This window comes from Patiria miniata, unplaced genomic scaffold, assembly GCF_015706575.1.
Source record: "Patiria miniata isolate m_02_andy unplaced genomic scaffold, ASM1570657v1 HiC_scaffold_4, whole genome shotgun sequence".
Lineage (NCBI taxonomy): Eukaryota > Metazoa > Echinodermata > Asteroidea > Valvatida > Asterinidae > Patiria > Patiria miniata.
The window spans coordinates 5,594,935-5,613,326 of record NW_024037071.1 but is presented as its reverse complement, the minus strand read 5'-3'; the positions used below and the strand labels follow the sequence as shown (position 1 = coordinate 5,613,326).

General features: G+C 38.8%; 1 protein-coding gene and 1 long non-coding RNA gene across 2 annotated transcripts; both read right to left on the bottom strand.

The window, feature by feature from the left end:
- Window positions 1-388: 388 nt before the first annotated feature.
- Window positions 389-18,244, bottom strand: LOC119739660 (programmed cell death protein 4-like). Its single transcript, XM_038214675.1, has 10 exons — window positions 17,743-18,244; window positions 14,352-14,455; window positions 9,795-9,908; window positions 8,970-9,197; window positions 8,608-8,705; window positions 7,842-7,959; window positions 6,593-6,700; window positions 3,681-3,797; window positions 2,852-2,991; window positions 389-2,313 (listed from the first exon to the last, which is right to left on the bottom strand). Exons 1-10 carry the CDS (start codon window positions 18,029-18,031, stop codon window positions 2,262-2,264), a joined length of 1,368 nt encoding a protein of 455 aa, XP_038070603.1. The 5' UTR covers window positions 18,032-18,244; the 3' UTR covers window positions 389-2,261.
- LOC119739661 lies at window positions 4,375-5,796 on the bottom strand. Its single transcript, XR_005272609.1, has 2 exons — window positions 5,352-5,796; window positions 4,375-5,166 (listed from the first exon to the last, which is right to left on the bottom strand). It is a non-coding gene; the product is annotated as an uncharacterized LOC119739661 (long non-coding RNA).
- Window positions 18,245-18,392: the final 148 nt, after the last annotated feature.

Here is an 18,392-nt window from a genome sequence, read left to right as displayed (position 1 = left end):
ATTTTAGTCAAAATTGGGCAAAATTTGACTTTTTCTGGAAATTCAAAAATGTAAGGGGTAAGGCTTGCATTTTTATGAAAATTTGGCAAAATTTATCGTTTTCTGGAAATTCAAAAATTCAAGGGGTTAGCCTTGCATTTTTATCAAAATTGGGCAAAATTAGAATTTTCTAGAAATTATAAAATGCAAGTGGTTGGCCTTGCATTTTTATCAAAATGTGGCAAAATTATTGTTTATTAAATTAAACGGAGCTCATCTGTGCTAAAAAGATCCTTCTGATTTATTTGAAGAAAAGTCATTTTTTGGCCATGTACATGAATATCAAAACTACGCATTTCTTGTACTCAAGGCCCACAAATAATAATGACAATGGGGTGAGATTCACCGATTTCTGTTGATGTCACTGGTCTGTTTATTTCATGAAAAGCATCAATTAAATCTGAACTGGCCTTAGTCAAAACAATATCAAACTGCTTGGAGCAAAATCCATCATGATGTAAAATATTCAAAATAATTGCGATGTGTTCCAATGTCCGTTATGAAATTATGACCAGAACGTTGATAAACGTCAATGGAATTCAGATTTTACAGCTTAAAAGTAATCCAACAAAAAATTAATACAGGCCCGATACTTTTTACATACAACTTCAGTTTTAAGAGAAAGAAAATGTGTATAAACTTTTAACAAAAATTGTAAGCAAATTGCAAGAACGAAAAAAAGAAGATTTTGTGACTCAATGTACCTCAAAACAACCCTATATCATTTACAAATTATGTTGTAATGTGCCTTTTTTTTCACTTAACTTAGGCTAACAATTTTTAAGATCTGAAAAGGGGTTTTCTCAGATATTGTAAAAATTAGAATTTAGTCGGGTCTCAAGAGGAAATGTTCTGGGTCAAACCTGTTTAACCACTGATCAAGATAATTCTGTTTCACAGTATCGTTTTGACTCAAGAACTCTCATTTCAGATGTACAAGTTGCAATGTACTTTATTAAATTAGCAATTTTGCTGAATGATGAAACAGTAAAATTCCTTGATAATCTTGGGGAACTGTATTAACCGTTTTTTGTGTATTTATCTCTGAACAATCAACAGACATCTGAATGCCAGAAAAGCTGCTCTCCTTTGCATCAGTGTTTATATTTTTATCAAAATAGACAAATCTAAAGAGAAAATAGTTGAATAGAACTCTTATGAATAATACAATGTACAATCCGCACGTCGGTTATTTTTTTTTCGTACCAACAATGTTGATGCATCCATCAATTTTGTTTTCCCATCAAAACATTTTAGAGACATGTAGTAAATCATTTATAACTTCCAATTTTGTTTTAGTATCTTTGTCATATAATGATCTTAAGTAACCGTTGGTTTTTTCAAACTACATCAATTTACAAAGGATCATAAATCATTTAACACAATTTCAGACTTTGTACGCAATTAATTTCAACTGAACCCTCATTAAAAGCAAGGCTTGAAAATTCCAACACCTCAAAAAAACCCAACATTTCATCCAAACTCTGTACATGGATTCAACCAATACCAAAGACTCCTGTTTTCAAACTCTCAAAACTCTGACCTGAATAAAGAGTTCATGTATAATTTACTGGTACAAAGGTAATTTTTATCCAGGTTATTCTTTACATTTTTTTTTTTAAGCATGCAGTTTTCTCCTGTTTTTCTTTCCATTTGTTAATAGTCTACTTCGGAAAATATGGACACCCCTGCCGGATTACATTAGGGACATGTTATATTAACACTTTACCAATGTACAATGATTTGACATACTGAACGAAATTGCTCGTGTTGTACCTAGAGGGCGCTGTTCAAGCTACTGAAATATCCAATAAGCTACCCACAATGCCTTGTGTTTCCTTCCAGAACAAATGGATAATGTATATAAACCACTATACTTTAGATGCCAGTACTTGCTGGATTCTACTTACTTCAATTTTTTGTTTCAATGATCATCGAATATCAATGGCATTCGATACGATAGGCTGCAATGACAGGTTCAGCGCCCTCTAGTGACAAGCAATGAACAATTGATTATCAGCATTGAAAACAGGTCCACACTTCATACAAAATCCAAAGCCAAGACAAAAATTGAGTCACCGATTGTAGTTTTTTTTTTTTTTCTGACATCTTTCGTCAGAGAATTTGTGCAACTTTTTGAGTTTGTATGAAGCATGGACAAGGGTTTACCTCATCTAATGGTATGTATATTGGCTGGGGTGTTGAGAGACGTCAAACTGGTTTTAGTCCTTCAGACGGCCACCGTCGCCCTCCGAGACAAAACGCTTGCGAACTCTGCAAAGGATTCATACAAAGTTACAATCAAAAAATAGACCCAAGCTGCACTTGAATAATACGGCTGCGGCTGGCTGTACTACACATGTCTATGGTGAGTGGCTCCAAGCCTTAGCTAAAATTATTCAGATATGGCTTCATACAGCAGGGACCAATCTCACAGAGCGTTCAAATGTCCCACAGATTGTTGCTTTGAGGATTTTCCTTTAAGCAAGAACGTGTTTGCAGTCATGAGACCATGCATGGTGTATATTTGTGACTAGTACTGGTAGTTCCCATCTCGGCCCAATTTCACGGCTCTGCTGACCACAGAATTCCATGCTTGCGATCGCCATTTTGTGCTAATGGTGCTAGCAGAAAAATTATGCGTTAACCTTGTAAGCACAGAAGCCTTAGTTACAAGGTGTACGCATGCACAGTTCTAAGCCAAAATTCCTCCCTAACCAGTAAAACACGCTAGCTGTAAGCATGGAATTTTCTGCTACAGTAAGCTAAAGGTAAGGGCTCTGCTAACCACAGAATTCCGTGCTTGTCTTACCTAGTCGGCACCTCTGCTTTCAGCTGGGCAGAGATGACACCTTGCTGGCGACAAATATCAGCAAACCTCTCCAGAATAGCGAAGGCATGCGGGACGTCAATCACTATGTCTGGCAGAGCCGTGAATATGCGTCGGAATCCCTGAAGGAGACCAAGTTTCATTTTTTTAATTTCAATGTTAAAAGAAAGTTAAACAAATAAAAACTAGAGATTTGCATTAACAAAACCCTAGAGATTTGCAGCTAGTTGCATTGTGCTGGAGAGCTTTTTTTGACATGTTTATAAGAAAACCAAAACATGCTGAAAGGACTGTTCAGATCAGGGCCCAATTTCACGGCGCTGCTAAGCACACAAATTTGCTAAGCACAAAAAAAAGTCTTGCTTATAAAAGCAGGTTACCAGCCAAAACTCCATGTGATTTTCATGCTAAGCAAACAACAGTTGAATGCTAATCACGAGCAAACAACAGTTGAATGCTAATCACGAGCAATACATCACATGGACTTTTGGCTGGTAACCTGCTTTTAATAAGCCAGACATTTTTTGTGCTAAGCAAATTTTTGTGCTTAGCAGCGCCGTGAAATTGGCCCCTGGTCACAAGTTCGGCCCATCTTTGCTTTGTGTACATTTCTTGCAGTGCTTATGAATGAGTTTGACTGAGCTACTATGGTCACCTGACTGAAGGTCGCGATCTCATTGGTCAACGCACACTGTTTGATGGACACGCAGGGAGGGTCCATCGTTCAATTAGTAACAGTTTTTATAAATAAACTTTTTAAAATTTTAATTGGATTTCTAGTTTTTTGAATAAACGACAAGGATTTACTTACAGTCTTCATCTGATCAATCGTGATGATGTTACTGTCAAAGAGTGATTTCAGTAGCTGGGCCATGATAGACGCAACTCGCTCCACGGTCTCATATTGCTCCAGGACCATGTAGATAGCCTGAAATTATTGGATAATACAACAACAAAAAGTGACAATTTTCATAATTTTGCAAATATGTGATCCTCATTCATTCGTTCGTTTGTAGGAGTCCACCCACAGAAGCTACACAGGTATCTCAGTTGTCTCAAGCCAGTTGATAGTGCCATTGTTGAAGCTGATGAGGCCTCCATAGCCCACGTACGTCAGTGAAATATGACACCAGTGTCAACTTGGTCTGAGCGTGCGCACATAAATTATGATAATGGCCACCCGAAATCCCGCGGGAGAACGCTGTACGCACGCGTTTGTGACGTCACTACGCAAAAACGCGCACGAACTTTCCACGCGTAAAAACGAACCTCAAAGTCCTGCTTTATCATTCCAAAAATGTTTTTTTTCCAGCAAATTTGCCTTGGCTGACCTAGTAGTCCATTAATTATTGTAATTTTTCCATTTTATGAGAACTGAGCTAATATTTTTTTCACTCGACCAGAAGTTGATCTCGTTCGCGTATTTCACGCTTTTCATGAGAAGCTTGCGTGTAATTGTATAGGGAACTTACCTGCGTGCTAAAGCATAGGCAGATTCACGAGTGTTTAAGCAGTTCCGTGAAATTTTTTATTGTTGCACCTGGTAGACTGTTAAATTACAAGATAATCCTTTTTTTATGAAAAGTAGCAATGGTATTCAGTAGACCTATTCCTCATTTAAATTATTATAATTATTTCATTGAATTTTCTCTTTCCATCCCTTTCTTTTTGAAAGCCCTAGTTTCAATTTCAGTTTTAAACACCGACCAGTTTTAGTGTTTTGCTTTTTGTTCTTTCAACAAAATAATTTGTAAAAAAAACCACTTTTATTCGAAAATCACTAGAATGAAAAATTAAATCCTTGCTGCAATCCTAATTTCGAATCCAATATAACAGCCGATGTTACTAGACCCAAGCATTTTTGTCTTATAACCATACTGCAATTTTTGTTCACTACATGTATACTGCAATATCAATTTAATCAGGAGATATTTTGTCTAAATAAACAATTAAAGTCTCTAGTTTCGCATTGGCTTGATGATACATGTACTTGGTTGTCAGCAGAAGCCATGTAATTCTATTCTAAGACTAAGTCGGTAAACTTACTTTTGATTTCTTCTGACTACTTCTGAGTACATTTGTTAATGGTTACATTTCTGTTTAATGCATGTCTAGTCTCCATTATTAAAATAATTAAAAATCTTTAAAGTATATTAAATAAAAGGATTTTTTTAATTCAGTTCAAGTCTGGCCATAGTTTTATTCTTCACAGAGTTCTTCATCATGTCTCGTAATGTAGATTCCAAGGTCTGCATCGTCATCAGAAGGAACGACAATCAAAACATCTCCATTTACAGCTGCAAAAAAATGGAAAAGGAAATAAAGCAAGATTAAAAAATGCAAAACGCAACATTAAAAAGTCTAAAAAATATATGACACAAAAATATATTGGAAGAAGGAATAGCCAAGTCATAATCACAAAATTTAATTTGAAATTGAACCAGTTTTCATATTTAATGCACATAACCAAATCCCTGTTTACCCGCATATTACACCCAAAACTCGACTCCAAAGCGGTGCCTGTCACAAGCGATGTTTGTGGTGGGGTTTCGAGCTCAAACTCCCGGCACGGGTGGCCGGCGACGACCGCGTGATGCCGCCGAATGGTGTCAGATTTCTTCCCACGAGCATGACGAGTGCGGGCATGCAATGCCTGCCATGTCCCTTATAACGTGGTGTGAATGGAGATCGGAGGTTTCTTGACTTCGACGAGACATAAGCAGTACAGAATCTTCGTTTTTGCTGCAAGATTCAGCATTTTGGAACTCGTTAAGCAGCTTCCCAGTGTGCATTTCTTGATGCTCAACGCGTGTCACATGCGTTTTCAAGCCGAAATGTCGCCAAAAATGTGATATTCAAGGACGAAAATTCACGGAAAAAAAAATATTAGCTCGGTTCCCACATAGAAAACAATGAAGATTACACCCTCGTTCACTACTTTTCAGAAGTTAAAATTCCGTAAAAAAACCACTTTTAGAAATATGCCCTTTTTTGATGAGATATCAAGAAAAAAGTTAAATTTTCATGCAAAATCATCCCAAAATTCAAACTTGGATAAAATTAGTTTACAAAATGATATTTTCATAATTTAAAAAGTATTTATCATTTTGATGAAGCCTCCTTACCAACCGGGGTGCTTAGAAACCGTCAGAGGCGATGTCATCGCTGATATGGGGTGGTTTAATTGGTGAGTTTTCGCGCTGATAAATAAATGAATATTCATGAACCGATAATTAGGAGCACGTACGCGCGCGTACGCCCGCCATTTTTAAAAAAATACGCGCACGCGCAAACCGTTTTGCGCGGAATAAGATACGTGAGCCATGGGGGGAACAGAAGACTTGTGATCATCTACAATAAACCTAAATGCACTGAAAAATATTAAGACCGTCATTTTGCCTCTTTCAAGAAGTTCATAACCTATAACTGAATAATTTCAACTTTGTGACATCATAAACTTCAAACGGGCACGATTTTGCCAAGGGTAGTTATTTAAAAAATAAATATACTTTCTTTGTAAAGGGGAATTATATTTTGGCAGTATTTAAAAATTTGTTTTGGACAAGCTGCCAAGAAGAGAAATAGATTGTTTCTAACAGAACACATCAGAGATCTCTTAAAGGGTGAGTTGAAGTCATATGGCATGGATGATGGGTACCGACAATCCAATACCGACACCATCGAAGGTTGTTGGAGGCAGTGTGGAGTATTCTCTTGTCTTACCTCATAGACAAGCTCATGGTGGAAGTGAGGCACATCCAGATCCTGCAAGCAATGGATGGCTTCCTGAATGTCTCCAGATGACAGATACTCCTTAAGAAGCAGCAAAATCTGAGGACAAGAAGAGGACACGGTCTGTGACATCAGCATAACTGTATCTCCAGTTACATGTACAGTGGAACGTCGCTATACCGAACACCGCTATACCGAACATTCGGCTATACCGAACATTGTCCTTGGCTACCGAAAATTGTTGTCTAAAAATGTCAACAGGAGAGCAACAAGGCATAGAAGGGAAAAGTCAAGCATTGCTTTAGTAGCAAGCTAAAAACAAAATGTGTCATTACATAATTCAATAGTCGACACGTGTTCAAAGTCCTCTTTCGGTAGCTACCAGGGCATGCAGGGCGAAAATTTGAAGGGCGCCAATTATTGACAAGTGAGTACCAGAGCGCCGGCAGCTTAAAATCGCTATACCGAATGATCGCTATTACGAACAATTTCTGTGGATCCAGCAGTGTTCATTATAGTGGCATTCCACTGTATATGTTAACCTCAACATATCGACTCCATGCACCATTATCCCAGTATAATGACCGAGAAGTAACACACACTACATTATGCCTTGTGCTGTTGGAACAGTGCGCAAGTACCCCCTCAACGGCTACAAACGAAGAGTTGGAGGAGACCAACAACCGACGCACTCGCGATGAAACTAAAGATTTGTGCACATTCAGAATATAAGTATTGAGTATGAAGCGGCATATTCACATTAACCTGTAGGCGCATCATGCACACCTCATTCATTCATTCGTTAGACATAGGCATTTGTTCGTGGTCTCCTCCTCAAATTATACACAGTTGGATCACTGGCTCCGCTCCCACCACAGCCCGTCTTTCCAGTGCTGCTGCTTTCAGTTCGCTGGTGTCACACCCAGACCATTCACGGATGTTGTCCACCCAGCGCATCTTTGCACACAGAAGATTTTGAAGCCCCTCCACATGTTTATGTTGATACACTTTGTATTTTTGATGATATAGGTGGTACACGTACATTGTTTTTTAACTCTATCAGTACTGAATCCTAATAAACAAAATTATAAAAGTGGCCTGATATTTCAGCCTTAGTAAGACCTTCTCAATGCTTTAATATAATGTTTTTTTCACACACCCTAGGGAGTTACATGTAGGGTTAAAGGAAGGGTTAGGGAAGGGGCATGAGGTGGGGAGGGGTGGTAAATTGACTATGTACCTTTTTGATGAGTACTTTGACGGGTCTACGGCCCCCTCCCACACCCCAGACATTGTCCAGTTTCAGCATGCCATGCTTCATATTCAGCAGCAGGTTAGCACCATCCAACGCCTGGTGACTGCAACCAAATCACGTCAAACAAAACGTCAAAACTACAACACAAGTCAAACAACTGTTTATTAAAGGCAGAGTATGACATTGGTACAAAATGTTGAAATGGAAAACAAGAAATGACTTCCAGGTCTGTCTATTTATGCCAATTTGAAAGTGAAGCAGATCAACCTCCGTTCCGAATGCCATGAGATGTGCTTAACTTTTGCATTGCATAGGTCTCTCTCACATGATGTCATTTCCTACCGACCAGCCACGTGCATCAGCATTTTGAGAGTCAACTTGCATAACGCGCATCGGCTGTGTTGTATTTCGAACCAATTTCGAGCAACAAGTACAAGTGTTTGTAACATTTTCAACACTGTGCAATGCGTGCTTGATTGCGTAAAATACGCAGTAGCAGTTCTCCTACAGAGCTGAGATGGCAGTCCTTGAGAGAGACCTATACAGTATGATCACAACCTTTGTCCACTCCTGGTTGTAATCTGCCATCTAAATACAGTTATGGCTCTCTGTCATGGATCTGCTGTTACAAAGAGCCACAGCCATTGGCAAAAATGTGCAACTCGTGGAGATGAGTTTAATATGACGGTGTGTTTATGAAAATGCCATGAAATTGGGCCCAGATTCCAGTAATGTTACCATGGCAGCATACCTCATGTGATCCTCATGGACATCTTCCTTCCACTTCTGGACAAATCTGGGAGCAAGGCAATCATCAGCGATGGCACGAGCTATGAACTTGCCCAAAGCCTAAAGGTGAAAAAGTAAACATTTCAAAATGATACATAAATTGAAACTGAACCTCACCACCGCCCCCCCCAATTAAAAAAAGAAGTTTTTGGAGGATATTTAAGGGTTGAGGAGGATAGAGCCCAGCCACTATTACTTCACATGGGACGTACTTGATGACCTTGTGGGTCCTTGCACTAAACAACTGTTTACAAAAAAAGTTGTTTTACACTTTATGTCCCCTAATGCTTGAGCGAGAAAGGCAACAGATTTAAGTTAACTTACAGAAGGAGCTTCAGGAGTATCCAGACTAAGATCGGGCAAGTCGTTCAGCAACATCTGGAACGCAGCCTCCAACTCTATCTCCGTCATGACCTTTAACCCATAGAGGTCAGACAGCAGCACAGAGGTCATTTCTTTCTCTGGGTCCTTCTTCTCCATGGCTAAGGAGACAGCAACGGTGGCGACCTCATGACGATCAGTGTCGTCAATGTTCAGCTGAGACAGACAAGCCTGAAAAAGAGATGATCCACATTACCCTGCTGAACGCAACAAGATTAAAAGGGCCTTGATGTGCTGGGTCTCAACATAAGCAGCGTTTTATAGTCGAGTCACTTGAGTTCTGTCCGAGTCAGAGTCTCGAGTCACTTGGATCGAGTCTGAGTCTTGAGTTATTCCATTCAAGTCTGAAACCAAGGCACGAGTCATTTGCTGACGTGGAAACGTAGGCCAAATGAATGGTACACTTTGGATACAAACATGTGCATGGACAAAGTAACACACGCATGTGATATGTAAGCTGTACGTGCACTTTCATAGGAAACATAGGGGGCGCATTATTATTTACGGAGAGTGGTGCTGTATGATTTGTATGTGCTCTGTTTTCTTTTGCGGCATTACTTTTGGAAAATAAACACCGGAATTAAGTCTTTATAAGGTAGCATTTTTGTGAAAAATACACGACTTGCGGGTCACAATTCATTAGCGTCAAGTCCGAGTCTTTTGTCAATGTGACTCAAGTCGAGTCTGAGTCACCATATTCGCAACTGGGAACAGACTTGAAGCTGAGTCCTGGACTAAGGTCCTACAACACCGTCTACCAATGCTTACCGCCACTTCGTCACTGTCTCCATGCTCAAAATACTCCTGTATGATTGGTTCCACCATTTCCTGTAGCTCCTCCCCCTTCAGTTTGGGAGTAATGGTCTTCATGGCAATCTCAGCCTGCAGACAAATATAGACAAAGCAATTAGAAAATACGTTGATAAAGGGCAAAACCCATTATTGAATTTACATCAACCCGACGCAAATTCCAACAAATGCGGTACCCACTGCTATTTCTGATTCGAACCGGCCAGCCGACCCCAGCAAGCTTGGTGGCCGAGTGGTAAGACGTCTGCGGTAGTAAGCAGGAGGTCATGGGTAAATGATGGGTTCAAGTCCCACCTAAGTAATTTTTTCTCACAATCACTCGGGGGGCAACACTGAGTGTACAGTGTTTATAGAAATACATCAGTGAAGGGCAAAACCCAACATTCAATATAGCCTAATACATATCCCAAAGTAAATATTTATTTTAAAAAACCCTCTTTTTTTCAAAATAAACCTCTGGAAAATGACCTGCACCTGATTTCATGAAACTTACTGTAACTTATGATGCATCGCACCGCTGCATTTCACAAAACACGTCATAAGCAATTATTTCTACTCCGCAACTCAATAACTTGGGCCCAGTTTAAAAACAAAAACCAAGGTAAAATAATACAAAATAATTTAACAAGAACAGTTCACAAAGGAGAATTCATGAAGGTCAACACATTGCTCTCTGCTTATGTGATTTAGAAACTTTATTAACAGAATTTAATTAAAACATTCAGAAATAACTTCATTTACACATCTTTCTCTCACTTAATTTTGTTTAACTTCAAAAGTTATCGCTTTCTTTTTCCATTAATTAATATTCTCAATTAATTAGTTGCAGACCTTCGGAAATTATAGCTAATGAAAACAAAGGCCCCAAACTTCAGTGACCCGCAATAGTGTTGTAAAAAGTCAGAAATGAATTCCCTATCAAGGTACCTAATCAAGATTCAACTTACAAAGAGCTGTCTGGAAATGGTTGTTTTTGGACACCCTGTAGACTGTTAATTTGGATACCCTGTAGCCAATTTTCATAATACCGACTAAAGCACTGTTCCAATAAATTTGTGTAATTGGCCTAGCATACACACTGAGTGGTGAGTCACAAGGTCTGAATATTAATTTCATTGTCCTACAGTCGTGAGGTCATATGTTGTTGGAAGCGTGAGGTCAAAAACTAATGGTCAGCCTACAACTTCCTGGAAAAAGAATAGGCCCTAATACACTGGGATCACGGAGGGCGATCACGGAGGGGTGTCCGGCGGCTGAATGGATGAAACAAAAAAAACGTGCGAGTTCACTTATGTCTGAGGGTGAAAATGCATTCACCTCAAAAGCTGGCTTTGAAAGTATTGAAATGGGAATTGTTTGTATTCTAAGCCGAGGGTAAAATTACAATGGAACGTCTGACATTTTATCATCTGACATTTACCTTCTTTGTCCAAAAAAAAAGAAAAGAAAAGAAGAGAAATTAGACACTCTCCATTTGACACTCAAAAGTGAAAGTTCATTTTCTCCAAATGTTTTTGTGTCTTATTGTAGCTATTCGTACAATTACATGTAGGTTTAACTTTCATCTTGTTTTCCTACAAGATGAACTTGTACATGTACAATGTACATGAAGTTTGGCATTCGTGTAAGAAAATGTATTGCACTGATGCAAATTAAATTATGACAGGAAAAGAAATCCCCCCCAAAAATTAATTGTTTTTTTAGCATGTTTGTTTCAAATCACTGTCAATACATTTCACCTGAATTTTTTTTTAACATACTAGTTTAAAACGTAATTTTGTCTTCCCTTTCATGGTTGGCCTTGTGATTAATTATTGCCTCAGGTCACGTACACAATCTTGATTGTTTTGATACTCGGGTCAAGCCCTAAGGAAATAAACACATGGCCTTATTACTTTGCAATCATATGGCGACAGCCAGACTCGTCAATGCATGGTCCTTAATTGCAATCTGTCAACAAAATCTTATATCATTACTAATTGTTGCATGTACTTAGTTAAAGCTAAAATTAAAACCTTGAATTTATCAATCTAACACCAAGAACATTTATCCAAAGTGTGCACTTATAGATTTTTTTACACAAAAAAATTCATTTCATGGTATTTATGCCCAACTCTTTTAATACTTTGCAACAGGCACAGGAGTGTAAGCGATAGGTTTTGCAAGGCATCTCGATTCATGACGTGCACCAACCATCCAAGTGCTTCTTGTTTTTTGCACAACTTCCCAGCCTTTTGTTCAATGTACGTAACTGAAGATCCAAACATCAGCTTGCTCTTAGTGCCTGGCCCGCCCACACAGATCCTAACTCATTGAAATCATAATCCTCAGGGAAGGATGCTTAAATTCATTCAAGTACGTAATTCATCAATTTGTTTTCCAGCCAGAGTTTAGTATCCAATATTTGCACGACATTTGGCTTAGAAGTTCTATAGGCCTACTTAGGGCTGTCCTGAATACAGAGTGAGTCCAAAAAAAACCGAAACCCAAATGTTGGGACCATTGTTTTAAGGAAGTTTCGCAAGAAGCATTTTCAAAATCTAGGATATGAAAGCCCAATTCATAAGCTTTCTTTTAGTACAAGAATCATTCAAATCACTCATGTACTTTTCAAGTTACGGATTTTTAAACACAACCACCGTTTTAAGGTTCTGTTCACGGATCACAAAAAAGTTCAGTGTTCTTTCAGCAAAACGAAAACAAATCACATAGGGATGTGTGTGAATTGTTTTCATTTTCTGAAAGAACACACACCTCTTCTGTGATTCTGTGAATATCCAAATATTCGGTCAAACGCAGTTTCGAGTAATTGAATACTGAATTATTTGAAAATAGACAGCCCTATCAATAGTTTGACTAAGAAACTAATAAGCATAAGATAAAAAACCTTTTATTGTCAATATATTACCTTGATACAGTACAAACCTACTGGCTAATAAATGAATCAACTGAAAATGTTTAAAACTCAAATCAATGTAAAACAAATTATGTTGTTCAACCATGATGGCTTGCTAATCTTTTTGAATTGTCTTTAATCTGTTTAAATACAAAAACAGATCTCTCTTTATTTCCAAAACGAATACTGTGAAAACTCTACGTTGTGTTCATCTGGTAAATTTCCACAGCGAGTATCTAATAAACCTTTGCACCTTGATAGATGTAGGTGAATGAGTAACAGGCTTTGATGACTGTAAACACCAAGAACGTTGCAGCCTGGGCCCTGAAAAAAGTCATCAGACTGGACCAGGTGCTACCGAGTCAATAACAAAACTGATAATCGTTTGTATGGCTCATAACCTGTTCCAAATTCCATTACAGTACCAACCAAGAAATTGCAATTTGAAAGATTCCTGTTTTCCCAAATATTTTATTTCTGTTGCATCCATTAAAACAATGGTATTAAGAAATCTGTTCTGTGTGTCATAAATTATGATGTCACATGAAGAAGGAAACTTTTCTTCGAACAATTTTGTGAAAAAAAAATGAAAGCACACAACCATCAAAAGCTGTATTGCTACAGAAGGTGGTTATCTTCGAAAATTATTGAAAAGTTGAACAATGAAATTGATCGGAGCGGGGCTTGAACCTGCGACCTCCGGATTTCCGTTCTGGCGCTGTACTAACGGAGCTTTGTTCAACTTCTCAGTAAACTGTTGTAATTCACCTTGTCAGTTTCCTTTGTGGTTTATTTGAAAAAAAAATTCAGAACCGATACATTTTATGTTAAATTCACACGAATTTTTCAAAGTTTTGTATTCCTTTTGTAAACAGGCCATGTGGTTTAGTACAAAAACTGGGTTCGTTTCAGTGGGGAAATCCACTTTATCCCATCTGTTTTCCACTACATAAATGAGAAATGCGTAAGAGGGACAGAGTAACAAGGGATGCTTCTTTATGAGTGAACTTGGGACAAAAGTCCAACAGACAAGTTTAATAGACATGCAACACAAGATTCAATATTCTTTTTGGGTTTTTTTGCTCTTCATCAAGGCACTTTACAAACACTGTATACTCAGTGTTGTCTCAAGTGATTGTGAGAAATTCACAAACTACTCAGGTGGGACTCGAACCCACAACCTCCTGCTTACTTAGCACAGACGTCTTACCATTCGACCACCGAGCTTGCCAGGGTCAGCTGGCTGGTTCGAATCTGCTACAGAAGCAGGCAACGCAACCAAACTATTCATAAGATGGATAATGTGTCAGGGTGATGTAAATTCAATATTTGGATTTTTTGTCTGTCACAAGAAAACAATGATCATCAAATTTAATGTTGAAGTAAAACATCATCCCCTCCCCTCCCCAAGATCTTTGGTCAGCATTTTAAAATAAGGTGACCAAAAATGCCGTGTGTTGCTAAACTGGTCCTAAAGACCCTTTTTTCTTGGGGGGGGGGGGGAGGGGATCTAGGCAAATGTCAACTACAGGCCTAGGATGTCCCAAAGTTTCCCAGATGCCTCCTGCCTTTAATTAGTCATCTGTAAAACTAATGTGTTGGTGGCACCTCTGACTTACCTGTATATCGGAGTCATAGTTAGGATCATTAACATCTTGGCAGTTAGCATCATTCTCTTCATACAGGCCAGGTGTTCCCCAGGTGCCCTTGCCTCCTGCTCCACCTGTACAATCAATAAATCATAGTCACATTTATGAGAAATGGAAGCCATCAATTTTTTTTTTTTTGAAATCTAGAAGTTTGTCCTGTTATAGGTGTACAACAATAAATGTGCTGGGCATTGAGGCCTTGTATGGCATGATGGAAAGTTTGTCTCATCGTGGAGAGATTTCTCACTCAAGCTTGGGGAGCTCTACTTTTTCCACAACGTTTACAGATAACTCATTGAGTGACAACTGACAATTGACACAAAAAGTGCTTGGGCAAAATTGACAATTACTGATTTTGGAGAGGGGGGGGGGGGGGGGTATGTGTGCCTACTGTGAATGAGTGCATCACAGAACTTTGCACAGTGCATTTCAACATCGATCATGACATCACTGTTGGAGGCAGTACGTGCAAATCTGCGTGTCTGCACACAGCTCAAACTTGGCCCCACACCACTATTTGAGTTACTTTGTACACTGACACCCAATTTATCAAATTTCCCTTAGTTACCACAAGGTTAGTAATTACTGTCTGTGGTTTCTCTCACTGCAGTTTTGTAACATTTTGTCAGTTGATGCCAAAGTTGTATCCTATTTTAAATTGTTTTGAATAAAGAGGAACGAAAATTTACGGGATGGAATCCGGTGATAATCCACTACTAACAATGGACACATGTTTGTTTCAGGAAAGTTACGAACTAGGCTACCTGACCCAAAAGCTCATGGGCAAAGAGGAAACTGCAAATGACTCAGTCTTAGTGCACCCAGGCCTGATTAATTTACAGCATGTTTGTGAACAAAATAATGACTATTAACTCTGTGCATGGGCAGTGCTTTCTACACACAACACATGTACTGGTTCATGTGCATAATTTTTACATGAAGTTTTGTTCATATTTTGTTCTCAAGGTGCAAAGACTCAAATTTCCACCCAGTGGTTCCCCCCCCCCTACAATTTTCCCTCTGCACAATCGTTAAATCTTTTATTCGATTTTTAATTACTCTCTGAATTGGAGCTGCTAATCTGTTTGTACGCTCTTTTCAGGCTTCTAGTTGAATCCTACACATTTTTTGGAGCTGCTACTCAACCGATTTGGCAATTAAAACTACATGCATGGATCTCTCCATTCACCAATTCTCAAACTTGTGGAAACTTCCGAGCCTACTTCAAGTTATTGAGTTTGAATCAACACCATAGATGCACTGGGTCAGAACAAATCTGCTCCATTTATAACCCAAAGTGCCAAATGCCCTCCATGGCAAATTTGCGAGAAATAAAATATATGCTTTCAACAAAAGTAGTATTCAGATACATGAATTGCCTATTTTTTCTCTTTGAAAAACTGTAAACAATTATTTTAGTGCAACCATTCTCAGGCTTCTGCAATGAAAACCTTGAAAGGAAACAAATCTTAACAATTCAGCGAAGGCCTGAGTCACAAATATCAATTGTTTCAAAATCCCAGGGTGGTACTTGTTTTATGGACAATTCATTATTGATCAGGGCGCTGAGAGATATTGATTTCATTGTTTACATGTATTTTCCCACTTCTACGAATATTTACAAAATAGTACGAGTCATACTTGGGAGGTACTGATCTGTCATTCCTGCCCATGTAGTCCTTCTGATTTGAGGCGTGCGATCACACCCCCACACCATCACACACCTAAAAGCTTCCCGAGAAGTGTGAATAATTGCATGCCTGAATTTCCCTGGACCACTGATCACAAACCTAGAAAACCACACACCTAGAAAAACCACACACCTAGAAAAATCCAGGTGTGCCTTTTTCCACACGCCTGTGATTTTCAAATCAGAAGGACTGCCCATGTACACCTGTTGGTACACTCAACATGATTGGACAATATCTGAAACTAGACCTTTATGCTTTGCAAACCCATTCAAAAACGTGAGACAAAAAATCTCTGAAATAAATTACAAAATGGATGCCAAATAAATCATTTCTTTGATTTTCATTAGAGGACTGCTTTTCACCAATAGCATGGATACTCAATTTACTATCGGACAGGACTTTCCAAAAATTGATTGAAAATCTAACGAATAGAGTCAGATGTTGATTTACTGACATCCAATTATCAACAGAGTGCATAGAAATCTTGCAATACTGTTCTTGTTGGACAAAAGGGACACAATTCTGCGAAACAGGGATCAGTATGAACTCATTTCAGACCATTATTTTTATCAACTTTCAATGATTACATACTGTCCTTGATACAATCAGCATTTTGGCAGTTTTAACAATTAAATTTCCAGAGGCATTTTTTTTTCAATACAGGCATGATAAAATCAAGGATTACATGCATTTCTGAATTCAATACTACATTTACAGGCAGTGAGTCAACCATTTTGAATACACCAACTTCCAAATAACAACTCAAGGACTTATTTACTACTGATTGAAAGCTTTGGTCGGTCCCTCTCAACACAACTTGGTTTATTCCTCCCTGTGATAACATTACTGGGCCCTTGATCTGTCCAACATTTCAGGGATCAAAACAAAAGGGACCTTCTCAGAAAAGAACAGAATTACAGAGTAGAAATTTGGTAATTGAGCAGCTAGGTTATCGTGAATGACAATGCAATTGTTTTATTGAGAGAGGTGCAAACATTCAAAAAGTTACAAACCCAATACAACTTCCAATCAAATAACAGTGATGAAATTAAGTTTAAGAATTAAAAACATACTCTGTCCTCAACCCCAATTAAAGGTCTGGAAAAAAAACGTTGAGTTTACGTTGGCCGTCCTACTTAGACTAGAATCAGTAAGTAGTAACTTTCATTTCAGAGTCAAAACTTGCATTACTCAGCCATTGGGCCTATCCTTACTGGGGGAAAGAGAAAACAAGAACGAGACTATCCCTAACTTAACAGTTATATTCAAGGTTTTAAATTCCCTACTTGCACTGTTATATAATACTCCAAGGGCTTTAAAAAAAAACACACTCATGAAACAGGGTCAGCCATAAACAGACATTATGTAACATTATATAATCAACCACAGGTGCAGATGCATAGCCAAGCCTTAGCCAATCAGGACCAATCAATACAAGCACACCCCCAGCAAAAACACCATTCAGCATGTATGTCCTTGTAATGCCAAACAATAACAAATTTAACATTGAAAATTCTTCTGTTCATATACATCTGCCCCACTCATGTTTTGCATCGTTTGAAATTGAAGGGGAGATTTATAATTCAAGCATATCGTTTAAGCTTTTAATGAGGGAAAACTCCCCCAAAATTACACAACAAACGTGACAAAAAATACAAAATGGTGCTCACCCTTTTTGGGGAGTCCACGGCCCCGACCGCTGCGAGACTTTCGCAAATTCTTCTCCTTCTGTGGAACGGTAACAAGTCCGTTAATGAGGACCGGTGGGTTTTCCTTAGAAGGGCTCTTGCGGAGTCTACGCTTAGCTTTTCGGGTGATTCTGCCCTCGAGAGCGGAGATAGGACCGCCATTAACACCGTCACCTTCTGCAGACGGGTTGTTGTTGCCGTCTGCTTCGTCGCTCGACACGTCTCCATTTTGCTCGACGAAATCCACGACCTGTGGTGCGTCCACCTCCATTTCTCCGGTTTCGGTCGGCAGAATCCCCTTCTTTCCTACCTGACTTGCCCTATAGGGTCTCCACTGTGACCTTGGGTGACTACAAAGCAGGAAATTAAGGGGAAAGGGGGAGTATTTTACCCCGAATTTGATGGTGTTTTCAGTGGACTGATTTCAGAAATTGTGTTGTTATGATTTTGCGTGATGCGACCTCGACAGCCTCGCGAAATTATTGTCGGAATCACGTGGGCTTATAAACGCTAACTCATTGGCTGTTGGAGGTGACGTCCAGGTAACAAATATGCAAATTAGAATAATAATGCTGGATAGGGAAGCCAAAAAATAATAATCGTTGTGGTTTAGCCTGGTGCCTTTTGCAATT

What these genes read in the sequence shown, in the direction of transcription:
- LOC119739660 (XM_038214675.1), bottom strand. Translation starts at nt 18,031, where the DNA reads ATGGAGGTGGACGCACCACAGGTCGTGGATTTCGTCGAGCAAAATGGA. An exon ending in ACTATGACTCCGATATACAG is followed by an intron (nt 9,909 to 14,351) that starts GTAAGTCAGAGG and finishes ATTTGTCTGCAG; the next exon opens with GCTGAGATTGCCATGAAGAC. An exon ending in ATACTCCTGAAGCTCCTTCT is followed by an intron (nt 8,706 to 8,969) that starts GTAAGTTAACTT and finishes TTTCACCTTTAG; the next exon opens with GCTTTGGGCAAGTTCATAGC.